The 20,356-nt window shown below is 37.5% G+C and overlaps 1 protein-coding gene across 3 annotated transcripts in view; it reads left to right on the forward strand.

Annotated features, from left to right (window-relative positions):
- STK39 (serine/threonine kinase 39) overlaps positions 1-20,356 on the forward strand; it is an 83,852-nt gene that overhangs the window by 29,290 nt on the left and 34,206 nt on the right. For all 3 annotated transcript variants that reach the window (XM_050339588.1, XM_050339590.1, XM_050339589.1), the window contains exons 6-12: positions 782-891; positions 994-1,095; positions 1,289-1,422; positions 4,714-4,762; positions 4,869-4,934; positions 18,519-18,641; positions 18,770-18,802. In XM_050339588.1, the coding sequence (XP_050195545.1) occupies positions 782-891; positions 994-1,095; positions 1,289-1,422; positions 4,714-4,762; positions 4,869-4,934; positions 18,519-18,641; positions 18,770-18,802 (617 nt within the window). The remainder of the gene's footprint in view (positions 1-781; positions 892-993; positions 1,096-1,288; positions 1,423-4,713; positions 4,763-4,868; positions 4,935-18,518; positions 18,642-18,769; positions 18,803-20,356) is intronic.

The raw sequence follows: 20,356 nt of genomic DNA on the forward strand, positions 1-20,356 counted from the left end.
TTCAACCTTAAAATCAAGTAACAATAAGAAAGCAATAGAAAAATTAAAAATTGAAGTAAGTCTACAGTAAACTACTTTATTTCAGTATAACTGGATTGTAAGTAGTACAGTGGAAAATATTCTTCATATAGCTCCATTCAAAATTGACAGTATTTCTCCATACACTGGTAACCTGCTTTTTCTTCCGCTTATAGCCCGATCTCTCCCATACGGCTGTCACCGACGTAGTAACAAGTTAACAGAACACTGAGCTTTTGTTTTTTGTTTTTGTTTTTCTATTTTAGAATTTGGAAAAAGCTATTCATGTCCTGGTCTACTGTTAAGTATACATTATTGATGACTTTGGTGTTGATCTTTGGTTTGTCAAATCTCCAGAAATATTTAAATTACATGTAATATTCCCATTTGTTCAAATTGCATTCAAATTTAGTAACTGTCAGAAGTAGCTTCTTGTCTGAACAACAGCAGATGCAAACCTTGGCTCAAAGTGCTTATTTGAAAACCTTAAGTGACAGATATTCTGGAGTCCTTTGCAACCTTACTCAGGAAGACACAGACTAGGAGCTTGGACTTGAGGGTGTTGTAGTGCAGATCTCCCAGATAAAACTATACCTTCTATTCCATAGGATTTTATGAACAGTTTGTCGTGGAACAAAGGTCAGCTCTAAAATGGAGAGTTTCTAGAAGTATACTGTTATAAACTGAGTTAATTTCTGAAATGTAAAACTTTTGCTTTTTTATTGCTAGTTTAACACATTTTGACTTTTTTTCTCCTTCCCAGATTTCGGTGTTAGTGCATTTTTAGCAACTGGAGGTGATGTTACTCGTAATAAAGTAAGGAAAACATTTGTTGGTACTCCCTGTTGGATGGCCCCTGAAGTCATGGAGCAGGTATTTCTGATGTTAAAAAAAAAAAAAATTAAAAGATTTTCAGTCTTATTTGTGGAACTTAAGACATTATCACCTTGGTTTTCCTTTCTGATTCTGTTTCAGGTGCGAGGTTACGACTTCAAGGCTGATATGTGGAGTTTTGGGATAACAGCCATTGAGTTAGCAACAGGAGCAGCACCTTATCACAAATACCCTCCTATGAAAGTAACAATCACTTTGCATTACTTAATGCTGTTGCCTGCATTATTAATGCTGCTAGATAGAGAGTACTACTTCATTTTCAATAGCAACTCAAGATATTTAAGTAGATGTATTCTGTGGATTATTTATTCTCTTGTAATTTCTGTGTTTTGAATTGGTTTTGCTTCCAACACCTCTTTTTTTGGATTTATTTTAGGTGTTAATGCTGACACTTCAAAATGACCCTCCCACTTTAGAGACAGGTGTAGAGGACAAGGAGATGACGAAAAAGTATGGCAAATCTTTTAGAAAACTAATCTCATTATGCCTTCAAAAAGATCCTTCCAAAAGGTAGGTCACTACTGCCATGTACAGTAGAATTATTTATTTTAAATATATGGGCTACTTTAAGTTACAGTGACATAATTTTTTAAGTGTATGATTTGAATTTTGTAAATAAAAGCCTTCAGTCATCTTCATCTGGGGAGAAGAAATTGCCTCTTAATGATGCCTTAAGTTTTCTTCTTCTGGGTTGTGAACCTAATGTATTTATAGGTAAACATGCTATTGAATTAAACTCTGATCAAACGAAAGTCCTTGCTCTACATCTTAATTTCTCATTTGAGACAAGATATAAGTCTTAATACATCTAACAATACTGCTCAGATTGATCAGCAGAACTGTGGGTAACCAAACGTATCAGTCTCTTGGCCTCTAAATGAAATTATAAATAAATAATTCTATGTTGTTTTTTGTAATTTTGTGACATTAACTTATTTTCCAGAGAAAATTACTTTTTAAGATATATTTATTTTTTACTGTAATGTTATTAGCTCCAAGGTTATTGAGTTTTCTTCATGTGTGTGTGGGCAATTGTGCATCATAGCATCTTTGCAATTTGTTCTTTCTTACTATGTTTTGTGGATGGGACAGCCAAGATGATGAAATTATTAAACATCTATTCCAAAGCCATTGCTGAGGTCCCAAAATGATTAATTTATTCATCCTTTGTTCATTTTTATGCAGACCCATTTTTGTAGGCTTCTTTTGCTGAAGACTTGTAGAAAGCACATTCTAATTAACATTGTTTCTTAAGGCATTTAATATATCACTGTTTTGTAGAGTTTCAGAGCTAGTATTTTTGGGGAAAGATTGTTCTGAGAGAGCAGTCCTGATTGTACGTGTCTCTTATGGTGTGTACTTCACTGATGTTATGCTAAGGATGTTTTTGTAGGGGGCATCAAGTCAAAAAGGTGACAGTAGGCATACTAGAGAAAAAGTATGATTAGTGAAACACCTTTTTATTCTCAAAATACTTGAAATTTTTTTATTTCACTCAAGGATCATTTGTGTACTGTTTTCAGATTCCCAAACCCCTTACACTTGTTGATCTTAGTAGCAAGTCTTGATGCTTTAAGCTTAGTGCTAGAGTTTGTCTGCTTAGGGATAAGCATGAAATGTGGTCTGGGTAATCAAGCTTCTTTTAGCTTCCAGTGTTCAGCAATTTTCAGGGCAAGATTAAAGAGGTTTGAAATCACAAGGAGTAAATAAAATGGGATTTCCTTGTCTCCTTGAACACATAATGCCAAGTTACATGACCTGTAGCTATGACATTAGTGCTGAAACACTAGTGTTTAAGGTAATTATGCTATTTTATTAAATCACATGCAGTATCTTCATACTCAGGATTGCCTTGCATTGAACAATAAGACCAGCAGATAGATGCTCAGAACTGTGCCAGTTACTCTATACTGGTATAGAGCGAGTATTTTTGTATTGGGGGTCATCTCTATTTTTTACATTTCTCACAAGCCAGGATGTAATTTAGCATGGAGATACCTCCAACAGCCATGTCAGTTGTGGGAAAAGTGCTTGGTCTTTGTGGCAAATTCTAGGACTGGCATTGCACTGTTGTTTTCTCAGACTGTGATGTTTTCCTTTTTGGGGATCTGTGTGTGGGTGTTTCTCTCTCTCCCCAGTACCAAGGATGCTGCTCACAGTCCTCAGCTGCAACTCCCTGCCGCAGGCTGGGTGGAAAAACAGGGCCAGAAAGCATGTCCAGACTGGTTCAGAAGTGTCTGACATAATTAATGATAGAGGAATGGAGAACAGTAGTTTGGATAAAACTTTAGTAAAATCTAGCTTTAACTGTGCTTAGCCCTGTTATGAGATGTGATGGTACTGGCTCACTGTAATCTGAGAAAGAACTTTAAAACTTTGACACAGAAGCTGATTTTTCTTTTTAATTGTTTCCCTTCCTTTTTTGCTCATCCAAGATACATGTATGAATTACTGCCAAGTCTGGTGGTCTCCATAGGACCATTAATGAGAACTCCTTTGCTGTAGAGTTTGGTATTTTGGAGGAGAAAAAAAACCCCATGCTCTATGGAACCTACTACCTGTGTCTAAATTGAATGCTTTTTGTCAATATCAAGGGTTGAGTCATTATTTCTAGCAGGAGTGAATTGATATGTACATACAGACCACTTACTACTCCTTTTTTCATCGCTAAAGAGATAGACTAGTTCAGATTTTAGATAGTTTTTAGACAGTTTTTAGACAGTTTTGAGTTTTAGATGGTTTTGAGACAGGAATGTTCCCCATTGAAGCTTTCTGCTGTCTCAACTAGTTTGTGCGATATTCCATCTCTTGCTTGAATTAAAATGGAAAACGGGAGCAGATGTTGCTACTGTTCATTTGGAAGTGACGAATCTTGAAGATTGCGACTTCCCTAAATTTAGCTGTGTCAAAATTACGCTTGGATGTGGTATGGGCTCCTCATGGAAATGATGAAAAGAACATGGAGGATTTCATTTCATCCCAGGAGATGCTTTGTTTTCTCTCCAGAGTCTGCTTCAGTACTAGAGTCTGGCTTTGGGTAGATAAGTAGCTTTTCTGTTCCCTGAAGCTAGGGGAGACAAAATCTGCTGTTGGAATCACTTTGGTAGCTCTGAGATTGTGATTATCTGTTGAAAATGTCAAAAATATAAACTTAATGATGATGGGAAGAACCAGACTTGAACAGAACTGCAAGTGAAAGTGGAATGTCTCAGTTTTGACATTACAGCTGTTGCTTTGATTTGTGTTTGTCCATTTGATTGGAAGATGCTCCTGAGGACTCTCTTTGGTTTATGCATCATGTTAATCGTGTCGGTATAGTTTCTTTTGAATACCTGCTAACATCAATCAAGTTAAAGAATGCCAGTAGCAGGTATCGATGCTGCTGTTTGGAAAATGTAATTATGCTTTTATTGCTGTGGAGCAAAGTTTTAGTTGCATTCATAGAGTCACTTGGGGAAGAAACCAATACCTGACTTTTTTGTGTGTTTTGTTTTTTGTTTGTTTTAAAGGTAAAATGCACTTGCACTTGTGTTAAACAAAAAAAGGGGGGAAATTGGCAGCTTGAGAGACTGATATTTTTTTCTCTTTTTTTTTTGGTATTTTTACCATAGAGAGGCTTAATTTTTTTCATGTGTGGTAAGTGAGTTTGTGTGAATTAATTCAGTAGCTATTATCATTCATTCCCCATTCATACAGTACTAATTCAAAAGTATTAGAGACGTACCATTTAACTAACGTCTTGTACTGTATTCACTGAGAGGGGTCTATGTTTTCTGTTCTAATTTATTATTGATCTTTCAGGCCCACAGCAGCAGAACTTTTAAAATGCAAATTTTTCCAGAAAGCCAAGGTAAAATGTTTAACCCTACGAGTAAATTTTGCTCTGCCTTAAAATCTATGTGAAATTTCTTCTTTCCTCATATTGATTTTTAACTTAACAAATGTTGGTTTTGCAGAATAGAGAGTACCTGATTGAAAAGCTTCTGACTAGAACACCTAATATAGCACAAAGAGCAAAAAAGGTGAGTATATTCACATCTTTTTCTTGACCGGTGTGGAAGAGAAAGCAGGGACTCTTTGGTTGCCTCACCTATTTAGTTGACTGACTGAGTCATTTATTTAATGCAGTCCTTCAAATATGGTGACTGTTGAATGAATGTTCTCTACAGCCTCGCTTTGTCTAGGAAGCCCTGAGGCATTTTGACTTCTTTTCTGGCCTTGTCAAAGTGATACATGAGGTTTTTCATACATGATATGATTTTTTAACATTTTTAGGAAGCTACAGGTGAAGTAGTTGTAGAAAAAAAGGTGATGTGCAAGCATAAAGGTTCATAAACTGCAGAATTGTTATCTTCACTGATGACTTAGAGAAAGGGTGAAGACAGTATAAATGGTATTTATTGAGGACTGCCTGGTTCTTTTGATTATTTCAGATGTTATTCTCAAGTGTACATAAGTCAGGTCCAAACTCTGCAAGAGTGCTTCTGAGTTACTCAGACCAGTGGAGCCTTATTCCATGGGTGGCAGAGTTAAACCCCAGCTATGGCATATAGTGGTATTTCTGTGGTGCCTTTGGCACTTGTATAAATGAGCTCATGTGCAGGAGAACGCAAAAAATAATAGTTCTCAATAGGTAGGTATTTTAAAACCTTTAAGTATACAGCAAACTACTGTTCATAAGAACTAAGAAATAGGAACGAATGTAGAATCCTGCTTGTTGTGTGTGACATTATGGAACTCCCTTTTCCTTTTCTGTTGTGACTGAACTCACATGTCTCTTCAGTATAAGGAACCTGCTCAGAGGCTGCTGTGGCTCTGCAGCTGTCAGGGTAGTGAGCCAAGTCCAGCTTTCTAAAAGTAGGCTTTCTGGGACAATGTTTTGAGGAGGGCATTTCAGAAAAGGACCTGTTTCAGGCTTTGTTGGCACATCAGTTAGACTTTGGCTGCCTGGACTGGTGTTTGGGAGATGTTCTGTTGTCTCTGAGAGTTACTGCTGTGGTGTAATTCTACAACACTGAAATTTCTGACAGCTGATGGCTCATATTTGGAAGACGCGGTCAGCAAGATTTGAATGCTATAAGTTCTTTCTAATCTTCTTTTAGATGGAAGTTATTCGGGGAAATTGTTGGCAGTGGTGGGGCTTTGAGAAGTTGGAGTGGAAAGCGTTCCTGAGAGGGCTTGTGGCAGGGGTGTGTGCTGAGCAGGTTCGCACCTGAGCGGGGCAGGGGAAGGGCAGTGCAGCGCTTTGGCCGTGTGGTGGCAGCAATGCCCACGTAAAAAATTATCTATCTGGGAAAAGTCAGAGTCGTTTGGTTTTCATTTTATGTCTCGAGCTGTACAGGAGTGACTCAGACATGTGCCAGTGCAGGCTGGTTCTCTCATACAGCGTGAGATTCGTCTCCCAGCTCATGCATGTTAACTCGTGCATATATGTGCATATACTTATTTCTTTAGGTAGCTTAGCTTTTGGAATTGCAAAATGAATGCAGGATAGCCTCCCGTACACCACCAGAAATAATTTTCTGAATGACTTTTTTGACAATTCTTTCTTATTTGCAAGATGTGTCAATCTTAAGAAATCAAAACTGGACAGTGATAGAGATAAATTAACAGGAATTTAATTACATCCTAAATAGAAAAAAATTTGGATTTTAGCTAGTGAAAATGCTACATTCTGTATATTTTAAAAAGGCACTATTAAAATTCATTTGAGATTTTAAATTTGATTAACTTCTTAGAACTTTGAATGTAGCTGCAGTTTTAAGACAACATAAAATATAAATGTACTCTAACAATAAAATGTTGTTGTTGTTGTTTGTTTGTTTTTAAAAAAGCTTGTGTAAGTAGAGTTTGGTTGCTCAAACATTAACATGTAAAATGTCTAAGACGTTGCTCTTGGAAGAAATAACCCCTGTAATTCAAAAACTGATGTCACTGGGGCAATAGAGAGGAAGGAACTGGTGTCATCACTGCTTAAATTATCTTCTGTAGCGCTTGGTGTAAAATGCCTGTGACTAATGATCTGTAGCACCACTGCTAGTACAGATGTCAGATCTGCCCTGCAGTAATTTAATTTTTCTTCCATTTACCACATCTATAATTGCTTTGCCTTGTTGCCCAGAACTCCAGCCTCAGTTTAGTTTTAACTTTAAATTCTTTTCTCTTGGCATATTATACACGTTTTGCTTCTGCCTTTACAACTTATACTGGACAGCTCTTTTTTACAGAATATGAGTTTAGGTCTGTTTGTAAAATCCTTAAACCAGGTACACAGGTCTTGTATATGTGAGGAAAACATTTGATGCTGTAAAGATGTGTCCTACTTTATATTTTGATACTAATTTGATAAGCAACATCTACACTGTTCCAGTGTTTCGTTATTTGTTTTTAATTCTACCTGTTTTTAAATGATGCCCTTTTTCCTTGCCTTAGCCTGGTAATTAAGGATGACACTGAACCCCTTCTGGAGTTCAGTTACTCAGGAGACACGCGTTGCCTCTCCCTGTGCAGAACCTGCTTAGATATACACTGGGGCTGATCCACAGGAATGAGTGTTACACCATACAACTTCTTGCTGACAATCCTGGGTTTCATTAATGGGACTGCTCACCTGTGAGAGTATTGCTGGTGTAAAAAAGAACTGGAGGAAAGGTATTGGTGGATGGTTTGAGCTCAGTGCAATTTGGTAAGCGAGGACATGGTCTGAAGCCACACTTTTGTCACTGATAGAAATGTGGGAGCAGAAACCCCCTTGCAGCCTCTGCATGGTTACGTGGTGTGATGGTAAACCAGCCTGCCCTGTCCTGCTTGGATGAGGGCTGTGTACACCCCCAGCTCGCCCAGATTTTGGATCTACTATTTATTAACCTGTGCTGAAGTAGTTTTGATTTTGAACCGAACCCGAAGTCGTATCATTTGTGATGATAATTGCTATATTGGAATAGAGCAAATCTGAAACAGCTTTTAAGAGTTCCACAGTCAGTTTTCAAACCTTGTCACACTAAAAAATTAATTATAACTATAAGTACTTTGTATGCCCAAAGGCCCTGGGTCAATTTTATGGTTTTATAATCCTATTTTTTTAATTTTGAAAATCTCCTGCATGACTGCCACTTCCACAAAGTGAACAGGGAAAAATACATTAAATGTATCTGCATTTCGTTTTATTGCTGTCTGAAGTGCTGCTAGTAAAAAAAAAAATCGAAGTAATAATTAGTCTTGAATTCTATTTTTGGAAAGGTGGTACTGCATTGTGCTCTTAATAGAAGCTTTTTTAGAGCTGGGAGTTGTAAGTTACTGGGGAAAACCTGTGACAGCATGAAGAGATGATTAGTATGAGCAATATCAGCTTTTATTATACTTCACTAAAAATGCCCTTACTGATGGGTTGAAATTCTAGCTCCTCAGTACAGCTATTTTAAGGAAATGGCCATGTTTCCTTACATAAGAAATCATCAATCCCCTGCATTTAATGAGCAAAATATCATTATATCCCGGATTTCTTGGACAGCTCTAACAGCATGATTGCACCTCAGCAAGCCATACAAGTGCAGCACTTCCTTGTTTCAGTAATGGACTTAATCTGATAGATACAGCACACCAGTGTTGCATGTTAGTACAGCTGGACTCCAGCTGGTTTGAAAAGCAAATAAAGTTAATAAAAATGTGTATTAATTTTTCTTTGCACTTTAAGAAATACTTATTTTATTAATGTTGATGTATCAAGTGAAGGGATATGTACTATACTGGAATACTTTTTCTGGAAAGCAGTAACTCAACTATAAATATGTATTTGGCAAGGCTTTGTGTGAGGGAGGCCTCTCCATCGCAGAGGATTAGTTGTTCAGTTTATCCAGAACACTGCTACAAATAAATAGTGCAACTGTGTTTATATATTTGGATATTACTAGAAAAAAATAAAGGAGAAATTGGTATTCAGACCATGTCAGGTTTTTTGTTTATTTTCAAGGAGTTGTTGGAAGGGAAATTTAATTAAAACACTTATTGCATAAAATGTAAATTTGACAAAAATTCACGTAGTGAGAAAGCAGTGCCTACTGTAGTAGTTAGTAGTAGTCGAAAGTGTTTTAAGGGACAGATACATGCAGTTGCATCAGCTTTATTTTAACATTTCAGATAAAGGAGGAAAATTGCTCAGCTTCTTAGCCTAAATGTAGTTGTACCATTAGATGCAAAGAACTTTATACAATGTATGGGTTTGTCCACCTTTTCTTTCATAGAGTGCATTTACCATCTGTATGGAGTTGGTGAGGTTGGATTTTTTGCCCTCTCAGATGGACTGAATTGGTACAGAATAGGCAAGCTTTAAAACAAACCATGGCTTACTTGAGTGCCTTTGTACTTTGTACAGATGGCCATATGCATATCTAAAATAAGTTGTGTTACTTGTTATGGCAGAGTTTAAAAGCTCATACATGATTCATCTTGGTCATTAAAAAGCAGCCCTCTTCTGTATTGGTGGGTTCATGGACTACCCCTGAGATTAACTTAGTTGGTTAAAGCATGGTGTTAATAATGCCAAGGTTGCATTCATACCGGTGATATTCTTGGGAGTTCCTTGGGGGAACTGCAAGGGAAGTATAGATGAAGCAGGACATCCTTGAGATGCTGCTACCTGGTGGTATTATAGGGGACTTAATTTAGCTGAGAAGTGCTCCTGGCTCAAAAATGGCTGGAGCCGAAAACTTCAAGGTTTTAATCAGAACAAGTAGATTAAGGCAAGCAGAGCAGAAAGGTGGGCTGGAATAGTAATAGTTCATTTCTGTTTAGCAGTGAAAAGCAGCTTCAGGAGAAGATGATTCAAACAGTGCATCTGCAGGTGAAGGTAAATCACACAGTATATGAGGAGAAAGGGGAATGACAGGGATGTGTGGATTCTCGTGGAGCTGTGTGGGGTTTCCCGGCAGCAGAGGGCAGCTGCGTTCAGTGTGCTGTGCATCCTGCCTGAGCTGTGTGTGGAGTCAGTCTGGGAGAGCATCACTCAATTAGGAGCACTTCCAGGTCTGGGATTTTAAATGCTGTAGCCTGGTTGAATGCATGCTTGAATGTGTGCTTCATTTTGGTGTCTGACTAAAACAGAAACACTGGCATTTTATAAAACTGGATTTTATAAAAAAATGCAGATCTGTGTTCATTATTTTCATGCCTATTTATAACTTTTTGGAGAACTACACTCAAATTTCATTTTAATCACTCTAATATTTTAGAAAATGTCTTGAATAAGTTTAGGTTTCTTTAAAATCTGTGAGGAATGCAGAATATATATTACAGTAATTTCTCGTATGCGCAAAAGCAAATGGAAACACTGGAGAAAATAGAAAAGGATAGAAGTCAGAATTTCACCTTGAAATGGTACTTTAAAGCCTCTGAGTTTGAAAGTAAGTGAAAGTCATAGTAAATTCTTCTTTGAATTCTACAGTAATAGACTATTTTCCTGAATATTTTTAAATGTCTCTATTGCTGACAGTGAAACTCACCTTATAAGGTGTTTTCTACTACTGAATAATGAAAGCTCTAAATAAGGCTTATTTGTCTTCTTTCTTTTCACCACTGGTTATTTTAAGAAAGTAAACGGCTTGCATGATAGAAAAGGATGGTGGAACCAGAAAACGCTGATTATAAAGGTGGATGTAGTGATCCCTCTAATGGAAAGTCTTTCAGTAGTGGATCTTTATCTTTCTTTGTCACCTTTCAGACTATTAAGTTACTTCGCCAATTTGCTGTATCTTTGATTTGCTTCCTTTGATTTTTGCAGGTACCTTCTTGGCCTTGGCACCTTAGTTTGATTGGGAGAAAGAAGGGGGGCAGGCAGGGAAAAGAAAGAGGATAGAAAAGAGCTTCTCTCTACATGTCATTCCTGATGGCCCTTTTGGGATTCCTTGTTTTTGAGGTGAAGTGTTGCTTTTGAGGAACAATGCATCTCCTCTGCACAATTAATTGAAAACATCCTCCTCAGCACAGGTACACATCATGCCTGAAAGGACTATTGTTAAAATGTGAATGAAAGGATCATTTGCAGTTAATAACATTCAGTAATGAAGTTTATGTAGTGGAACTTATAAAAGGAGAAATAATGTCTGAAAACCAAAAATCGTACTGAGTTACTAAATTTGCACATTTGCCATGCTACTGGAATTTCAGCAGAACACTGCAGTTTCTCAAAGCAAGATCAGATTCAAATTTTGGACTCCAGCTGAAAACAGAGATAATAAGTATGTTGCAGTACTTATGTAAAACTTCACGGTTTTGGAAAGCAGAATTAGGAGTGCAGGGAATTACCTACACTTGTAAACAAGACGGTAACAAAATAGTATCTCTAGTTTGAGCTGCTAGGTTTTGCTGTCTCTAAGCAGCATTATCCCAGCAGCAGAAGAATCTGTGATGAGCCATGGGAGGAGAGCTTTGGACAAGGAATCCCCCAGAGTGGATGGGCAGTTGTTACACTGGGCGTCTATACCCATTTTTCATCATTTCCTCTAGAGATGTAGGAATGTACTCTCTCCTCCCCTCTCTCTTCAGCTAATAATGCCTTTTTTTCCTCTCATTGATAGCTCCACTGTATTCCATTTCTAAACTGAGAGTGTAGGTAAGATTTCATGCCAGACAATTGGTGGCCATGCCCTCGGGTGTCATGCTTGTCATCATGTAAGCACGATACTGTTTGGCTATAAAAACAAACCATTATCATACATATTTAAAGAAAATGGTCTCTCTCTCTCTCTCTTTTTTTTTTTTTCTCCCTTAACAGGTTTCTGATTTTTGTTGACTTCTGCTGTGTTATCCCTTAAAAAGGGTGCTCTTCAAGAACCTGTAGAGAGAGCTAAAGAAACCCTGTTCAATGCAGAATTATCAGTTTCATTTATTCGGTGTTCTTCCATGAAGGAAAATGTAATGATCTTAGATTTCTTGACTTTAAATTGCCAGTGTAATTTATTCCAATAGTTCCTGCATATGAATACAAAACATTGCAAGTTCTGCCTAACTTTTTTTTCCAAGTGGAGAAAAACAAAAACTGACTAAGGACAATGTTTTTTTCCCATGATATTTGCAGTATGCAAGAGTGGCTTAAGAGAAGGGGACACTAACACCAAATTACTGGTATATCTTAACACCTTTTGAGTTCTACAAAGCAGAAATGCCAGAGTGTTGCTTTAGAAAGGCAGCCCCATTAATAATAGTCTGCATAAGTCATGGGGGAAAAACAAGGTTTCAAATTGTGTAAGACACATTCAGGTTTGCAGAACTTCTGTGGCTTCCATCAGAATAAAAAGAAGACTTCACATTATAATGAACTCAGAGGAATTTAAGAACAGTCAGCACTGAAAGGATTAGGATTTTCATGGGACCTGTGAGACTGGGTTGAATGGGGACTAGCCTTGTCTTGAGCTGATACCTCAACTCTTGTACAAAGGATCATGCGTACGTGTGGGAATTCATGCTCTGTCTTGGACCCAAGGTTATTTCTTTTTCTTTTTTGGCAAAAATGGGATTACAGTGTAGATGTTCTTATGCAAAAAGACTAATGTTCTTTTGCATTAATATATATTGTGAAAGTGACTTCTCCATGCATTTACCTCAGGTGCTAAGCTGTGAATTAATTTGTGACTGTTTTAAACAAAAGGCTCGTGTTGTGATTGGATAAACACAATGATATGCTGATTTTCTTTGTTCCATTGGAATAAAAATAATTTCACAGGGATGGGGATTAAAATTTGCTCTTGTACCTTGGGAAAGGTTTGCAAGGTGGCCAAAGGTAAAAATTATAAAATCTGGTTGCTCTATAGGCTTAAGCTATGTATGGAAAGAACTGGTCAGGTTTTTTTTGAGAGAAAAATATACCGAGCGAAGTGTGGTGCTAAAACCGAAACTGTGTTCAGTAACGTCCTATTTTTCATCATTGTTCTTTTAATAAAATAACTGGCATGGTAACTGATTTTGTAAATACTTCTCATGAAGTTGCATGAGAAGTGAAGCTCTTGGAACTTGATTTAAAAAAAAAAAAAAAGTAGGGGAACACTGGCTATGCAAAAACCCTCATCTTACCAATTACTAAGTAATATTCACACTTTAAAGAGTGTATTTTTTTCTATGAGAACTTCTGTATAATGGGGAGTCCTGCCTGCTGTAAGAACCAGTCTTAAGGGAAGGTGAAGGTACACAGTGTCAGTTGACTGGTCTGTCTTTCTCTCTGCCTGAAAGCCAAATTTAGGACAGAGGACAGAGTGCAGAAAATGAAAAACAATGAGGTGTTTAAATACTTTGTCATTCTTGCTCTCTGGGGCATATGGGATTGGATGTATCTTTACTGCTCTACTAACAGATGTACCACTGATGCTCTTTGGCTACAAGACAAAACAATTTTATCTCCAGGAAAAGCTAAGCTGCAGTATTTCCAGAAGGATATGTAAGTTGAAAAAAAAAAAAATGGATTGCCTTTTGTAGATATACAGATGCAAAAAATGGAGAACAGTACTGGCTGTTCCCGAGTTAGAAATTAATAGGAAGAAGTGTTAAGATTCCACAAAGACTTTTGCAGATGTGTTTAAAATGGGTGGAGTCTACACATTTGCTGCTCTCCAGCAATTCAGAAACAAATTAAATTGGAGTCTAAGTTACCTGTTTATGGAGAGTGGCAAGGCACCTTCCATGATAATGAATTATTAGTGCCATCAATTTTGCTTACACAAGTGCATTTCATTTACCATATCTTCAGGTCACCGCACTCTCTGTGGAACAGAATTTAAAAATGCTGTTTTAAATCTATCCAGGACTCCATTGCAAATATTCAGTTGCAAGAGACTTCAATAAGGATACCTTAAATAATTCAGATATTGGGTAAAAAAGATTACTAGCTTAGTCATTATATTCTAGAAAGAAGAAAAATACAATAGATACATAATATTACTCTTAATGAAAGAAGCAATTTGTAATGTGGTCTAGATCGTGGGCTGTACCTTGTATGAAATGCAGTAATGTGTGTATACATTGGTATTCCACAGTGTATCCTTTTTATTTATTAAATTTAGACACTGAAATAAAATTCTAAATCTGCAAGTGGGCCCAGTTCTTTGCTGTTTTGAGCAGTTGTGAATAACGAAGTAGAAAGATCTTAATGTTCAGAAAATGTTCATTCCCTTTCTTGTCACTCTACAAAAATAAACTTGTGAAGAGATTGCAGCAGCTAAAGAGTCAGTGATGAATAATAGATTCTTCTTTCCCCAGTCTCTAGCATCTACATATAGCCAGCACAGCAGTGCCTAGTAGACAACAATTTATGTTTTGCTTCCTTATGCTGCAGCCTTCTTTTTGTCAAGCCTTGGGAAATGTGGGCAGCTTCTGCATTCTGCTGCTGGAGGTCTCTCTCTTGTCAGGGTGATTTGGGCTAACCTTTGGTGGTGGGATTTAGTGTTGCCCTGTTCATCTGGTTAAACAAACATTTTCCTGGAAAGCTTCTGTGTGCTGTTATTACCTGGGAGTGTTAAAGTGTCTGTATCCTGTTTTTAAAAGGGCGGGGACAAAACAGTTCTGTCAGCAGCCTAATTTATTCTTAAATCTTTGTGACTGTGTTGTATTTTGGAATAAGCTTTAACCAGCGACAGCATATACAACAACAATAATAATATGCTGGTTAATATGTTGTGGTGGTCATGGTTTTTTCACTCACTGAACTGTCCAAGCATTCTCTGTTGTAACTGATGTTCGTAATGCCTCTCTTTCACAGCTGTGGTAATGTTGGCAGTGGTTTGTTAAGCTTTCCCTCTAGAAACTGCTTTTGGTTTTAGATTAAACTGTTCTGAGCTGCTTTTGTGTTGGGTGCAGTTTAACTGCCAGTAACTCAGATTCATTTTTTATTCTCTGGTGCTCTTGATTTATGTGAAATATGTTTTCTAATACACGTCAATTTATCTTGTAAAACTGAAGGCTTTAGTTTTTTTCTGTATTAGATAAAATTATGTATCAGTTCAGTTCCTACTTTGGAAGGGTCATTTAGATTTTGAATCAGTAAAATCCCAATTACAATTGGACATGTTTTCATTTGTTTTCCTTTCCCTCTGAAATGTTTCCTGAGAGATACACAATCCAAGGGATTATTGATGCTGTGTATTTTGACTGAAGCTGATGGAGAAAATGCATTTGTATGGCTACTGCATGCCATGTAAAACAACTTCTTTCTTATTTTTGTAGAGATACAAAGAGTTTGCTGTGATTCCCTACTCTGTCTTGAATTTGCTCCATGCCCTTGTATAAGTCGTTTCATTTGTCTGCTGCATTGTTTCCTTCTGTAAAATGGAAGACCTGTAGCAGGATGTCAGGAGAAATGTATAGAATATTCTCAACTGCCTTAATGCTGTAATTACTGGAGTGAAATGCAAGCATGCTGCCTAGGATACCAGTCTCCAAGTAGTATCTAAAATGATAGCCAGAACAGACATTTAAGCTAATGTATTTCCATCCAATATATGATATTAGTTATACATGTTTATGATGAATGAAGAGGCCATTAGTTTATCTGCAGACATAATGTGCTGCTTATTCTGTCTTGCACGTAGGTAGAGTGCATGTCCTCCATATGTGACTGATTCTTTGTGGCTCTAACCAGAACTGACCCGAGTTAAGCCAGGCTTGTCAGTCAAAAATCGTGCAAATGAGTTCACTGAGTGTTGCAAGTGTTAAGCACACACTTTAAGCACATCAGTTAAAACTTTGTAGACAACAACTTCACATTTTTAAAAGTTGAATAGGGTGTGTGCTTTGCTCTAGCTGAAATTATAATTTCTTTTCTGTGAATATGTTTGCTGGTGGGAGCCAGACTGATTGCAACAGAGTACTAGTAAACTTGTTTTTCTGTCTTCAGAAACCTTTCAAGAAAATAATTTAAATTAACATGGTATTTTGCTTTGTAGTAACTTTCTTTTCCTTGAGCCATTTGTTTATTGTTTATTAAAAGGCAATCTATTTAAAACTTGAAATGCACTCCATCTTCATCAGTAAAGCTTTCGGCCATAACTCTGCAGATGATGTGGACATCATTAGGCTCCATTAAAATAATTCTATTTAGAATAAGTGTTCAGAACAGTTGAAAATGGAAGCAGAAAAGATTTTGATTAATGCACGATGCAGTGTGTAAATGTGTCTGTAAACCATTCTGTTCTATTCTGTTTGAAAAGCATGTGTTTAGTTGTGGATGATGTCCTCTCCTAGGTTTGTGTATAGCTGTTGGGAAAATGCTTGTGCTGTTAAACAAAAGCCTTCGTCAGGAACTGAAGGATAATAAATTACATCCACAAGCACCAGGCAAACTGCCTGCTAGATTACCTTGTATCTGTGCTAATCCCTGATGATGTAGACAGTAAGAGCCCACTGATTGTGCCTGGGCTGATTGCAGCTGAGTAAAGAATTGCTGTGCTATTGCTTCCTTTGATTTCTTCTTGGTCCTTCCTCCCAAACATACACAAGCTTCTTTTGCCAAGCTTTGAGGCAGCTAGGCTAAAACTGGTGTATTAGGAGCCTGTAATGAGAAACAGGGAAAATGGTGCAGAATTTGTCCAAGTGATGGAGTAGGATGTTCCCCCAGTGTCCTGCATAGGTTTCCCCTCTTCTCAGTTACAAAGGAGTACAAAATATGGAGAAACTAAGTAGGGCACTCTAATCCAGTTGTGCAGGGAAGAAATGAAAGGGAGGAATATCGTAAGGACTGAAGAAGGTACAGAAACACACTGAGGTTCTGAAATCTTCACTCTTTTCTCTGGTTTTGCTCAAAAAGGAAGGAGAGGAGCAGATGGGTGTTTGGGAAAGTGAAGGAAAGAAGAGGAGAAAAACATCCAGGCAGATATCAAGATACCTGCTTGTGTATGACCAAGGTTTTGAAAGAAGGCTGCTCAGTTCACACTCATTCATGCTCTCGTGGTGTCAGGCCAGTCAGCTCCACACTGTGCTTGGTCCAAACCCAGTACAGAAATAGCTCAAGTGAAAAGCTACCCCATGAAGAGCTGCTTTGGAAAAAATGTATTAGTACCTGCATCACACAGTGTTCTTGGAAGGCTCACGATCTCAGACTTCTGGTATCCTGTGCTATTTTCATGCCACACATTGTGCTAATACAGTATCTGATGGGATTTAGAAGCAGCTGGAATTTGTCACATGCTGCATCTTTCTGCACATTGTGATTTGCAGCAACTGGAGCAGTTTAGAGCAGGGCTAATAGCAGTTTAGTCTTTTAAGTTTCATTTTGTCGAAAAAACCAGTAGTTTTCCTAGTAAAAAATCAGATTTTATATTTAAATTTTTTCCCCTGTTTTGTGGGGTATCTGTGCTGGCAGAATGGGTTTCCATCGCTGCCACCAACCATCAGAATGGTAGAACTAAGTTAATCAGTGCTCAGTATACTTCAGTGCAAGACAACAAAACACCACAGATGGGAATCTGGGAAACCAAAGTTTAGCTAAGCAGGTGTACAGTGCTGTGAATACTGGCAAACAGGTTATGCAATTCTAGGCTAAGACCATGTAGGTGGGGTTTTTTGGGGGGGTGTTTTTTGTTTGTTTATTGGTTTGGGTTTTTTAAAGTTATTTTTATTGATGTCTTTTCCAACAGTAGGTTTTGGTCTGAAATTACTTTTCTGCAAAGTTAGATCTTTCTTTTGTGTGATGTGAACATTTAATGCTTGGTTCCTTTTGTTCTCTTACCAATGTACAGTCTGTTTTCTGGAATAACTTCTTTGTAATGAAAAGGATATGCTTTAAGCTTTACAAATTTATAGCACTGGGGAGCTTACCTGTACAAGCATTTGAAGTTGTACAATGGAAACTCTATATTGGTTCAGTGGTGTGAAATAATTAGAGAAACAGATTCTAATCTAAACACCAGCAGGGCTCCTGCTTATTGTGCTTATTCCAGCATCGTGGGTCTCAAAATGGATAGGTGTGGGAAGAATTGATGGATGAATTGTTGTAGTCTAAACATGATCTGGGGGAAAACAAGCATGTTGTCTGGCTCTGAAAAAGAGCAAGATAACACCAGAGGAGTATTTGATTTTCAGATTTAGCTGCTGGATACTCCTATTATCCTGCGTTAGACTTTTTGATCTACAAGAGTTTGCCCAGCTAGTTTGGTGTGATGCATACCTGCCTGTCTTCTTAGTCTGCATACAATTGCTGGGTTTTTTTTCTTTTTTCTTAATAAGGATAACTTCACTTTTAAAGTATTCTTTATACCTTTACTTGAAGCTTTTTAGCAGAGCAATCCAAGTTCTTGTGTCCCAAAAACAACCTTGTCTGTGTAACTTTACTTTCTTGAATGGCTTCCTTTCATTTCAAGCAGTAAAGCAGTTGTCATTTACTTGAGCTTCTTCCTAAGTGGTTGTAAAATATATCCAAGCTCTGTTTCCCTGTATGAATTTTGCACAGTTTAGCTATTCCTGCTGGCTTAAGGATGACCCCTAAGGTCAAATATTATTAGAATATGGTAGCGACTCCTGCAGCAAATTACTGAAAGCACATAAAATAAAAATACCAAAGAATTGCTGATTAACCAGAACACTGATAAAGACTAAGGATGTCTGCGTAATGGTCAACAATATTTTGGTAGGTCAGGCGAGTGCCGGGTTCCAGTGGTCACCTCCATAAAACAGAAGATGGAGACTGGGAATGGAGTGATGATGAAATGGATGAGAAGAGCGAGGAAGGCAAAGCTGCTGTTTCTCAGGAAAAGGTACCTTCTGTTTCTGCCAAGACATTTACACTGTGCAAGATATTCTATCTTTATGTTAATTGTTCGTATTTCTGGATCTTTACTGTGTAAAGCTGCATAGCTCATATCTCACTGCATTTGTTTTCCAGTCACGAAGAGTGAAAGAGGAGGAGAACACAGAGGTAAAAATGTCTTTATCAATTTTTCTTTTCTTCCAAGTGTTTGAGTGAAGGGATTTCTTTTTTGTTTCTGCTGTTAAAAATGTGAATTGAGGTGGGAGTGTTCTTCTGCAGTCTCGTAGAGCAAGTACTTGTGAGGATAGAGCTGTATGCAATTGTACCTGTAATAATGAAGTTGAGCACACAGTGGATAAAATGGATAGGAATTTAAAAGTCATGTTTGTGCCCAGGAGAATTCACAAAAATAGGTAATTTGGCTATTTTTAGGGAACCTTCATAACTGGATCACAATGATTGCTGTCTTTGTCAGAGTAATGATGACTGTGTTCAGGAATAGCCAGAGGATCTCCAAATAATTTTTCATTCTTAGGATTTGTATCATGACTTGTAACTTATAATTAAAATGTTTTACTTATAATTATAAGTAAAATAGTTCAGAACTGAAACATATTTAGGTTAATTCAGAGGAACAAAATATCATGTTGAATTTCATGGCCCTGTGCTGCGAGTGTGGGAAGCATCACTGATATAAATAATTGCTTAATAGGACTATGTCTTAGAGAAAAAAATTCTCTTTCAAAAATGTCTCTTTCTTGGGTGGGTGACCCTTACCACTTTACCTGCAATTTTGGATTCTCTGGTTTTCATTGGTGTCATAGAAATCTTCTAAAAGACTAACAGCTTCCTGCCAGATTTGGGCCTGTTAGCTCCTGTGATGACTCCAGTCTCTTCGTTGCAGACCTAGCTTACACAGTGCTTCAGCATCTGAGACAAAGCTGAGTAGAATAAAAAAGGACTTCTACCTCACAGTCTTTCTGTGTCTTAGTTATTAAGAGTTCTACAGTTTGTGATTCAGTTTATACAGGTAGCTCGTAATAAAATAGTTGCTTAGTTTATGAAGGAGAAAAAAGCCTCTGCTTGAAGTCTTCTGTTGAGTTTTGTTTTCCTAAATGTGCCAGAAGATGACTTGGAACTAAGACTAGTGCAGCTTGCCACTGTTGGTGTGTGTCTGTTGGGTCTTTGGGATGCACATTCCTATACATTGAAATAACATGTCTGTTGAAGATGCAGAGGTAATAGTAGTAGTTTATATGAATGGAAGGAATTTAATAGAAGCAGGAAAAAAATCTGCTCTTGTTTTGTGGTAGTGATAATTTTCCAAATATGCATTAATGTTTGTTGAAAATACAAAGATAATTAAAGATAGATCCTGTGTAACATTTTTATAAGTAGCTCTGATATCGAAGACTGTTGCAAAAACAAGAAGAGAGTTGTGATGCAAGTCTTTTATTTTGGGAGAACTTGACTGTAACTTTTGAACTGGCTTCTGTGAGTGGTGACAATATGCCAAGTTGGCTATGAGGAGCGTGAGGTACCCTGTATGTAGGATAGAGTTTTGCCTGAGACTTCACGTGAATGTTAGTTGAGAGCCGGGGAGGATATCATAGTGTGAGGGAGGAGTGAGAGTGTGAAAGATATCCATATTCCTGATTTTTCTCTGTGAAGGACATCTCTGAGTTGTGATGCATGCTTTGATGTGGTACTAGTTCTTTGCAT

Source organism: Myiozetetes cayanensis, unplaced genomic scaffold (genome assembly GCF_022539395.1).
Source record: "Myiozetetes cayanensis isolate MyiCay16 unplaced genomic scaffold, myiCay2020 scf9, whole genome shotgun sequence".
Lineage (NCBI taxonomy): Eukaryota > Metazoa > Chordata > Aves > Passeriformes > Tyrannidae > Myiozetetes > Myiozetetes cayanensis.